General features: G+C 43.5%; 1 protein-coding gene across 1 annotated transcript in view; it reads right to left on the reverse strand.

Moving 5' to 3' along the window:
• CHCHD3 (coiled-coil-helix-coiled-coil-helix domain containing 3) overlaps positions 1–11,445 on the reverse strand; it is a 353,394-nt gene that overhangs the window by 330,886 nt on the left and 11,063 nt on the right. Inside the window, exon 2 of the mRNA XM_006861225.1 lies at positions 9,722–9,809. Coding sequence (XP_006861287.1) covers positions 9,722–9,809 — 88 coding nt within the window. The remainder of the gene's footprint in view (positions 1–9,721; positions 9,810–11,445) is intronic.

Consider the following 11,445-nt stretch of genomic DNA (forward strand, 5'->3'; position numbering starts at 1 on the left):
GACATATTGTCAGGAGGAACGAGTCACTGAAGAAGGAGATCATGTTTGGTAAGGTGGAGGGTCAGAGAAAAAGAAGAAGACCCCCAACGAGATGGATTGGCAAAGTGGCAGCATTGATGGACTCAAGCGTGGCAACAATAGTGAGGCTGGCCCAGGATCGGGCAGTGTTTCATTCTGCTGTGCATAAAGTCACTATGGGTCGGTACCAACTTGATGGCACCTACAACAGACCACCCTTAATCCTCATCTTGGCTTATCAATTCACATCACAGGGACCATCAGAGAACTGTCACACTGCATCACTGTTGTTATTATTAAGTTACAGCTATGATGAGGATGAGGATGTGCCATGGAGTCAGTTCCAACTCACAGTGACCCTGTACAAGGTTTCCAAGGCTGTAAATCTTTATGGAAACAGAAAGCCTCCATCTTTCTCCCACGGAACGACTGGCAGTTCAGAACTGCTGACCTTGAAGTTAGCAGCCAGACTCATAACCACTATGCTGACTAGGCTTGAGGGTTAAGAAACCAGTTGCCATGGAGTCAACACTGCCCTATGGTGACCCAAGTATGTCATGGTAGAAGGTGCTTCACAGCATTTTCAGTGACTCTTTTGGAAGCTGATCATCAGGCCTGTTTTCTGAGGCACATCTGGGTGAACTTGAACTTCCAGCCTTTTGGTTAGCAGTCCAACCAGTTAAACACTTTCTCCATTCAGGATTCCATCCAAACAAACCAAACCCATTACCGCCTAGTCCTTTAGTTCTGACTATAGTGAGCCTTGGAGTTCTGGTGTGGTACTGTGGGCTAATGCGTCAGACTGCAAAGTCATTTGAACTGCAAGGTCAGTGGGTCAAGCTTACCAGCTGCTCCTTGAAAACCCTATACAGGGTTGCTATGGGTCAGAATCGACTTGGCAGCCCTTAACAACAACATAGGGTTTCCAAGTGACTCTTACATAGGGTTTCCAAGGAGCAGTTGGTGGGTTTGAGTTGCCAAGCTTGTGGTTAGCAGTCCAGTGCTTATCCTACAGCACCACACCAGGAGACCATTACCACTGAGAATCATGACCTAGTCAAATTAACATATATTTTGGGGGTGACACAACTCAACGCATGACACCCCCAAGACCTTCTCTAACATCTCCACCTGATCGAGTAGCAGCTGTACTTCAGTCTCCAGCTTCCAACTCAGCCTTCTTGTTACCCCGCTACCTTTCCAAGAACCCACGGTCATCTTCCATTAGGCCCGCACTGCCTCAGCAGATGAAAGCAATTTCTTTATATATATATATACACACACACACACACACACACACATATACATATATATTTGGCAGTAGGGTCAATCAAGGACAAATAAGAATGTCTACAGGTTGCTTATTTTCCACTGAAAAGGAAAACGGCTTTTTTTTTTTTTTTTTTAGTCCTATGATGGGAAATCTGACAATTATTCTGACAATTCAGATTTGTTGGTTGAATAGAAGAATATCAATGGGAAATCTGACAATTATTCTGACAATTTAGATTTGTTGGCTGAATAGAAGAGTATCAATGGGGAAAATCAGCACTGCTTTTTGAGCCATAAAAATGTTATTAATATCTGTATCTTTGTATATAAAGTAGCAACAACACAACTTCCTAACCTTGTATCCTAGAATCACATGGGGTTGGCTAAGCAGCAGAGTAAGCCCCCACAAGGAGAAAATTAATTCAATGTAACTTCCCACCCACTAGACTCCTACAGGAACACTTTATATGAATTAAGATGGTCTGTATTCTGGCTCCTTTGGGAATACCTTCAACACCACCATCCCCCTACCATATACCCCTCTTTTTCTCCAAGGCTTAGCTGAAGCTCACTTTCCCGGCCGGCCTGCCCACATTCCTTCCCTTCCTTCTCTGAATCCTAAAGCACATTCCACATCTCTTTTATAAACTATCTCATTTACTTAAAAAACTTAAATGAGTAAGTGTTGTTGTTATTGTTACGTGCTATCAAATCAGTTCTGACCCATAGTGACTCTGAATAGGATTTCCAAGGAGCAGCTGGTGAAATTGAACCACCGATCTTGCAGTTCAAACAACTTTGCAGTCCAGTGCATTGACCCACAGCACCACACCACCAGGACTCAAGTGATCTATTCCCAAACCCAACACTCCACCTGTCCATCCTGTTTCTATTGCACAGCGACCCTATAGGACAGAGTAGAATCACCCCATAGGGTTCCCGAAACTGCAGCCTGTGTGGGGGCAGACTGACACCTCGTTCTCCTACAGAGTGGTTAGTGGGATTGAACCACCGACCTTTCGTTTAACTTAACCACTGCACCACCAGGGCTCCTTGAAGGACACTCTACTTACTAGTACTTATTCACTAGACTAATGTCAAATATGCTTGTATCTAAACTCTGGGATGCAACCAATATCCTAGTCATCAAAGACCACTGCCATGCTGACACCTATGGACCGGTGAACTAACAATGAGTTCTTCAACCATCCATTCAATGGAGATTGCGTAAGGATTTTGTTGTTTAAGAACAAAGGAGAGTGACTAGAAAATTGGATAAAATATCTGTAATTCAATAGGGCACACACATTTCTTTGCTTTTAGGATGTGTCAGACAAATTATCCATCATAGAACACACACACACAACTAAGTTTGAAGCATAGTTGAAACACTGACACCAGCAAAGTTTCAAAAATTAAAAACCTGGAACCTCGACATTGTCGTAACTCCCTTCAAGTCTTATAGCACAAGTCAAAGGAATAGGCAAAGCTTGTTTGCTCTGAACTCTCCCTGCAGTGTTATGGCTAAAAGAGCCTTAAAGAGCTATTTAAAAATAACAAGGAGGACCAGATTCAAGGAGAAAAACACATAGAACATAGAGATGAATCTGTTTCCCTAAATTGGCCGTTTCGTTTGGGCTGTGCGATTTCCTGCTCAAATTGGTTTCCTGCCATTTGTTAAGGCTGCCAAATACTTAGTGATCTTGGTGATATGCTTAACGCAAACTGGCAAATCTTTCTTATTTTTCACCATGACAAGAAATTTACAGAGAAATTTACACAGTGGGGATGAAAATAATAAAAGTGAGCTCATTTGTCTTTTTGTCCAGATTCATCATTTTTGTCTGAGTGCTGGTGGCTTAGCAAACCAAGGAACACTCTACTCTCATTTGCTGCCTGGGTTTGCACATTGAGTAGGGGGAGAGAATTCCCTCAGCCTTCAGTAGAACCCAATATAACAGACCAGGCCTCACCATAAGCCAGACAAATGGAAAAAATCCGGGTGGAATGGAAAAATATCAAGACCCAATTCTGTTCACTCAGGGCACCATGGTATGCCCTTGTGTCAGTCTTTTCCAAAGCCAAAACAAAATTCCACTCTGATGCAATGACAGACGAACAGAGGTGAAATAATGCGGCCAAGAACTGGGGCAGCAAGAACATGGTTAAGGTCTTTAGTGCACCTTCATTTATTATAGTGACATGACAATCTGCTCTCTGTCACGTAGTACATCATGGTGCCCGAACAGCTTTACATGCAAATACTTATGGCAACGAGTCATTGATCTGGTTCAAGGTTTGGCAAAAAATAGTTTCAGCAAAGTCTTTAGAACTCCCTTTCTTACGTTATAAATTAGAGTCTCAAAACTATATTTATTTATATATATAGGACAAAACTAGATTCCAGCACACAGAAACCCCAGGGCTCTCAGTCCATCAAACGTAGTACCCTATATTCACATCTGAATCGCCCAGGGCTCGTATGAATAAGAGGCCTCTGAGGAAGAAGGCATTTTTAATAAATATTAAAAATTCAACTCACATTTAATACATAATTTACTTGACACTGAAAAATGTACAAAAGGCTGGTGACATTTTTATCAATACTTTTTTGTAGGCTTGAAAAATTAGTTCATAATGCATCTAAATTACAGATCCTACACAATCTATGATTGAATGCTCACAAAGACCTCCACAGGAGAGAAACTCAGAAGACTACATCAACTTTGAGGTCTTCTACTTTTAAAATCCTGGTTTTTAAAGAAATGTTAAAATGAATATATTTTTTGTTGACTGACACAACCATTGTCAACCAATGGCATTCTTAGCATCAAGACAAGACCATGCCAAAACAGCATGCCAACTCCTGGCTCTGCTCTGGGGTTGGGAAGGGATGGGTAAAGGAAATGGTATGCAATCCAAGAGCCAGTCAATCTGGTAGAGCCTTTTCGCATCACAGCATACAGAGAAAGGGAAGGTATGAGGGGCTTCCAAAGGTTGGTGGAAATACTCCGTCATCTTTGCCTTCCATTTTCCCATGAAGTTTTGTATGGCACCTGGGGTACACAAAGGGGATTCCCAGCCACTCCACATCTGAGGGATCCGTGTGTTCAGCACACCCCTCACACACAAGTAGAGAAAGAAGCTATACTGAAGACGGAGACAAAGGTGTATTTCAATGGGATGCTCCTAGAACTTCCCCGTTACCAACACTGAGAAGTTGGGGTGTAGAAATGGAAGCAAACAAAATTCGCAAACGTGCAAGTACACAGAACCATCTAGTTCCCCAACCTCAGCCACCACATCATCAAAACCTCTCAATGGCAAGCACTGCTACATTCTAGACCACGACCTTACCTTTGGCAATGATGCAAATGCCCTAGGCCTGTGCTGTCCACCATGGTAGCCACTAGCCACATATGGATACTGAGCATTGGCATGCGTTACTGAGGTGCTCCGTTTTTCATTTCATTCAGGTGGTCACATGGGCCTCCTGTTTTGGAGAGCATTGTTTTGCCTTGACTACCACGACATAAAGCAGCATTCTCTAAGAGCTGTCAGTGTCTGGTGGTGGCTGGGCACGGCGCAGAGAATTCATCACCAGTCATGTCTGAACACAGGGAGGGAGGGATTCCTCAGCATAAAGTAACGGCAAACACACTGCCATCAACTTGATTCTGACCCCTAGTGACCCTGTAGGATGGACAGACAGAACGGCCTCATAGAGTTTTCAGGGCTGTCTTCTTTATAGAAACAGAGTGTCCCATCTGTCTTCTGTGGAGCAGCTGGTGGGTTCGAACTGTCAACTTGTCAGTGAGCAGCCAAGCCTTTACTGTCAGGCTCTGTTGCTACACTGCAAGCACTGCCCAGAGATTCCTCTCCCACCACGCTCTCTCTAAAGCTGCAGTGTAAGAAGAGAATGGTTTGTCTCCTCTAACTCACTAGTGCATGAGAGCCAATACAGGAAAACATCTTAGAAGACAGCATGCCTCCTAGGATCAAGTTGTTGTTCCTAAGTGCCTTCGAGTTGTTCCAACTCATAGCGACCCTGTATGGGGTTTCCAAGGAGCAGCTGGTGAATTTGAACAGCAGACCTTGCGGTTCAAACCAACCTTGCAGTTCAGTGCTTTATCCCACAGCGCTACACTAGTACGCCAATTGTTGTTGCTAAGTGCCGTCAAGTTGATTCCGACCTATAGCGACGCTGTCTGTATAGGGTTTCTGAAGAGCAGCTAGTGAGCTTGAATCACCAACCTTGCAGTTCAAATGGCTTTGCAGTCTGACGCATACGCCCAAAGCGCCACACCAGGACTCAGTATTCCAATGTTGTTGTTATGTGCTGTGGAGTCAGTTCTGATTCATAGCGACCCTGTACAAGGTTTCCAAGGCTATAAAGCTCTACGGGAGCAGAAAGCCTCATCCTTCTCCCGTGGAACAGCTGGTAGTTTCGAACTGCTGACCATGAGATTAGCAGCCCTATTCGTAACCACTACTCTACCAGAGATCCTTCCAGTGCTCCAATAGGGCAGACTAAAAAGCAATTGTTTCCCTCTAACTCGTTTCTGTCACAATCTTTCTACAACTCAAGCCTCTGCCTCCTTCACCTGTGTGAACCTGGTTAAAAGGTGGGGTCTTTTTCATGGGGCTAAACAACATAAGGCCTAGGAAAAACGTAGCAGGTTCATTTATTTATATATGTGTATGTATAATACTGTTTTTCGGGTGTTATCTCAGTGTGGCACTGTGTGCTAATGCGTCAGACTGCAACGTTGTTTGAACTGCAAGGTTGGTGGTTCAAGTTCACCAGCTGCTCCTTGAAAACCCTATACAGGGTTGCTATGGGTCGGAATCAACTTGACGGCACTTAACAACAACAACAACAATCTATCATTACCACATTATCATCACCATTATCCTATTTGTTAGCATAGTAGGTAGATATCTACACAAGTAAATCATATTTTAGAACAAATTGTATTTTTTAAAAACTCTATATATCAAAAGTCGAATAACTTTAATTCCAATTCCTTCTGGTTTCTTTTATATTGCTGTCATCTCCAACAGTTGTGTTACTTGTACCTTTATGCAAATTACAGGGGGATTTTTTTTTTTTGGGAGGGGGCATGCAGCCGTTTTACGTGTTTAGATTCCTAGATGTGCTTTGCATATTATATGCATGTTATATGCATATGAATGTTACACAGGTGCATTTGTTGTTGTTGTTGTTGTTGTCAGGTGCCATCGAGTCGGAACCCACTCATAACGACCCCATGCACAGCAGAACGAAACAATGTCCGATTCTGGGCCAACCTCACTACCACTGCCACACTTGAGTCCATCAATGATGCCACCTGGCTGATCCATCTCGTTGGGGGTCTTCCTCTTTTTCTCTGACCCTCCATCCTACCCAGCATGACATCCTTCTCCAATGACTGTTTCCTCCGGACAACATGTCCAAAGTAGGAGAGACGAAGCTTAGCCATCCTGGCCTCCAAGGAGCACTCTGGCTGCACTTCTTCCAAAACAGATCTATTGGTTCTTTTGGCAGTCCATGGCACTTTCAGTATTCTCCTCCAACACCACAACTCAAAGGCATCAATTCTTCTACGATCCTCCTTATTCACTGTCCAGCTTTCGCATCCATATGAGGCTATTGAAAACACAATGGCCTGGGTCAGGCGCACCCTAGTCCTCAAGCTGACATCTCTGCCCTTCAACACTTTAAAAAGTTCCTGTGCAGCAGATTTGCCCAGTGCAATACGTCGTCTGATCTCTTGACTGCTACTTCCACGAGTGTTGATAGTTGATCCAAGAAGAATGAAGTCCTTGACAACTTCAATCTTTTCTCCACTGATAAGAATGTTATTAGATGTGGAGAAATGACGGTACTGAGCTGTGTACCTGAAAAGTCTAAACTCCTGAAGAGACATTTTTCCTAATTTTTGTGCCTTCCGCAAATATCTAGCTTAATTATCTATACAAAGTAGACATTTAAAACTTGTTATCGTTGTAGTACTATAGGATAAGCACTGGACCACAAGGTCAGTTTAAACCATAAGGTCTTCAGTTCAAACTCACCAGCCGCTCCTCGGAAACCCTATATTGGGACTCAACAGCACTTAACAACAACATTTGAATTATATTTGTAAATCAAATTTAAAAATGATCAAATTTGGCTATTTTTAAAGTGGGAAATGGGATTTAATCTTAATTAATTCAACAAATACTTAGTAAGCACTCACTAGAAACTTGGTATGACCTTAGGAGTTGGGGATTCCGCTATGAGCAAGTTGACTAAACTCCCAGGAGTCTATGCTCTTGGGGAAAATATGAGTCAGCGTAAAAAGAGGGATAGAGAGTGGAAAGAGAGAATGCTGGGAAGGTTCACTGGGACCAGTCACGTTGCGCCTTAGAGGTCAAAGTAAGCAGTTCAGATGATATTCTGTGTAACATGAAGGGTCATCACTGGAAAATGACAGGGACTGACTCACTTTCTTAAAAGAACAAGTAAGCCAGAGTAAGTAAGGGAAGAGGAGTGGGAGCAGGGGTCTAGAGAAGGCGAGGTCAGAGGTCATGGTACCGGGACTGGAAACAGGTTCCCAAGGAGCTGAGGCAGCAGGTTTCAGAGATGGAACTGACAAAATCGCTGCTGGGCTGATGGAAACACCGAGGACAGGAGGGAGGAAGGATGAAGCCCAGGTTTGGGCCTGACTATCAGAGCTGTTTACTAGAAAAGGTGGGAAGGAGAAGCAGGTGTGGGGAAGAATTACTTTTTTCAAATTTTCTTTTAGACCCGTTTAGTCTGAGATCTCAAAGTGAATTTCAAGTAGGCAGTTGTCTATTAGACTCTGGAGTTTCAGGAAAAGGTCAGGGCTAAAGGTATAACTTTGGGATCAGCGTCATCTAGATAATTAGTTAGAAGCCAAAAATTGGGTGAAATGGCTTAACGGAGATCAGAAAAGGAGACCAAAGTTTAAGAAAGACTGGAAGAAAACCAAGAACATGGCCCAGACACCTAAGAAAGTATTTCCAGAGAGGAGGTACTGGCGACTTTCTGTGCTTGTAGCTGCTGTTAAAGTCATTGAGTCAGTTCCAAGTCATAGCAACCCTGTGTACAACAGAACGAACGGACGCCCTTCTGGTCTAGTTAACTGTGAGCCTTTCTTAACTCTCCTGCTAAACAAGAAGATTCACAGAGGCAAGAGTGCTTCCTCATTCATCTCATACCTTCTCTACTCAACTCACACTTACTGATTGACTGAGTAAGGGGAGCACAGGAGTCCTGGTCTGGTACTGCAGGATGAACACTGGACTGCTACTTGCAAGGTTGGTGGTTCAAACCCACCAGCCACTCCTTGGAAACCCTATACAAGATTGCAATGAGTCGGAACCAACTCAATGGCACTTAACTACTAATAGTACTACTAAGCGGACATGGTAGCTCCATGGACTTAAGGACTGGACTGAAAACCACAATGTCGGAGGTTTGAGTCCACCAACCCCTCCACAGGTGAGAGATGAGGCTTTCTGCTCCTGCGAGATTTTTTAAAAGCCTCAGAAACCCTATACAGGGTCGCTATGAGTCAGATCCAACTCGATGGCACTTAACAACAACAAAGAGGCCACAGCTGCCCCAAGACAGTGACATTGGCCGATGTCTCATCTTTCTCAATGAATTCCAGGGGCTGTTGCCAAATTTACCACACTACACTCCTTATTAATAAACAGAAAAACATTTCACTTTGTCCAAGATCACTCATACTGATAATCTGCTCTCTGCCCTTTCACCAGTGAGAACAAGGACAGGATGGGGCACATAACAGATGCTCAGTAAATAGTGGTTGAAGGAATAGATGGATGGGGCAGGAAGAAGGAAGGGATGGGGCATAGTATTGGTTCTCATATCTTTTATTCAGCCGTACCTACAGATAAACTTAGACTTAATCATTCTCTCCAGATTTTATTTCGCACCATATCTTTATCGATAATTAAGACTGACTTGGAAGGGGGAAAAAAAAAATCTGGCACAAGTCTAAAAGAAATCAATTAGAAAATACAGTAGTTGGAGATATTTCACAATTTGGAAGCAGTGAATCAATATTTTCTAAGTTCAATGCTTTTCATTAAAAAAAAATATTTATTTCTAAATGTGCAATAGACTCATAAGCATTGTACTTTACATAAAAAGGTACAGCAAACCTTCCAAAGCCTGCTGGAGGCTTCACAAAGGAGAAAACAACATTTCAAAAGAGACTGTTTGAAAGTCGATTCCTTTTGTAGTGTAAAACATTTGATGATCTCAAATCGTCCCTATAAAAACCCACATCCAAATAGTACAAGGCAGAAATACAGGGGCACTTGACAATTGAGTGAACTTTTCCCCGCATACCATTTTTCTACTGAAAACCCTCCACCTGAAATTCTGAAATACCTGAGGCCCCATAACCACCAGAATACCGCGGAGACTTCGAACCAGATGGAGAGGATTCCTTCATTCGATCAATCACGTTTTCCGAAAGCTGAAAAAGCAACATCAAAATGAAATCAATTCCAAAGGAACAAGAGAAAAGTAAAATCTTGTACAATAGCATCCAAGCAATTCAGTCATCGTTATCAATATGTATAATGAATGGCCTAACGAAACGAGGCTGAACCTAATAGCTTTAAAACTAAAAGCAAGTCAGAATAGTTTTAAGATTGCACGAGGTACACCCAGCAGTACTTTACTCCTTCTAATGCACCGCTAATTGCTCATTATAAATAACTCTGCTCTTCGTTTTATACAGTGCACTAAAACTGTAAACGCTGAGAAAATGTAAACCATCAGAACTCCTTCAACTTCCCTCCCCTAATCCCACAAACTTATATGCAATCAGCAGGCCTTAGTTCCTTCCCATCAGTCCCACAGGAAATGGTGCCCACCCCTCTTCCCTCTCTCCCTCCCGTTCAAGGCAAACTTCAGACATCACTCTTTCCACTGCATGCATGGCAGGGACTCGGTTGCTGTTGTTAGGGGGCATGTGTAAATGCACTGTTGGGGACACTTGCTGTGTATCTTGAGTGCCTTCCCACCTAGAGGGCTCATCACCCTGCATTCTATCGGACACTGATCTGTTATGATTCACAGGGTTGTTACTGACTGATTTTCAAAAGTAGATCACCAGGTCTTTCTTCCTGGTCTTAGTTCAGAAGGTCCACCAAAATCTATCCACCCTGGGTGACACTGTAGGAATCTGAAATACCGGTGGCAGAGCTTCTAGTATCACAGTGACATACGAGCCCCCACACAGCAAGACGCACTAACAGACAAACGGTGATCTAGGCTAGACATGTGTATTCAAAGGCATTGAGTCATTTGAAGCATAGAGACAAAGAGACACTCAGGCACTTCAATCTAATGATGAAGTTTGGTCAGCTCAGAATGGGCTACAGAATGCTTGATGGGCAGGGCATCTGGGGCTGGACAGCTTACAAGAGATGAACAAACAGGAGTTAGGAAGAGAAGGCGTAGAGAGAGAGAGATTGGCCCAGGCAGAATGAACTATGTTAAGGCACAGATGGTAGACACGCAAGTGAGGAAATCAAGTAGACAGCAAGCCACTGGGCGGAGGCTCTCCGGGACACTCAGGGTTGGGAATCCGAGTCATCAGTGCCCCAACGACTATCCCATCATCCCATCTTCTGTACAGCACGTCCATCGGTCTGGCACTCTGTTTATAGTCCTGCCCTTTAGAAAGCTCTACGACAGCATGGACTCCACTGCCCACTTCCTCTGTCCCCGGAGCCCCATTAAACCAAACAGACTGAATACGCAAAACACAAAGCTGGAGGGGCACAGTGACCGAGAAGGCAGAGGGGGAAGGAAGAGTTTGGTTTTCAAACATGCTTTAGTGAACCCTTCAACTTCCAGAGTTTCACCTGCATCCTGAGGGTAAAACGGACACTAAGAAAATCAGAGCAAACCCATCGTCAGTGGGTTCTGACTCATAGCTGCCCTACAGGACAGACTATCCCATCAGAGCAACCCTACAAGATAGAGAACTACCCCATCATAACTACCCTAGAGGACAGAGAACTACCCCATCATGACTACACTATAGGATAGAGAACTACCCCATCATAACTACCCTAGAGGATAGAGAACTACCCCATCAT

Source organism: Chrysochloris asiatica, unplaced genomic scaffold (genome assembly GCF_000296735.1).
Source record: "Chrysochloris asiatica unplaced genomic scaffold, ChrAsi1.0 scaffold00041, whole genome shotgun sequence".
NCBI classification, from domain to species: domain Eukaryota; kingdom Metazoa; phylum Chordata; class Mammalia; order Afrosoricida; family Chrysochloridae; genus Chrysochloris; species Chrysochloris asiatica.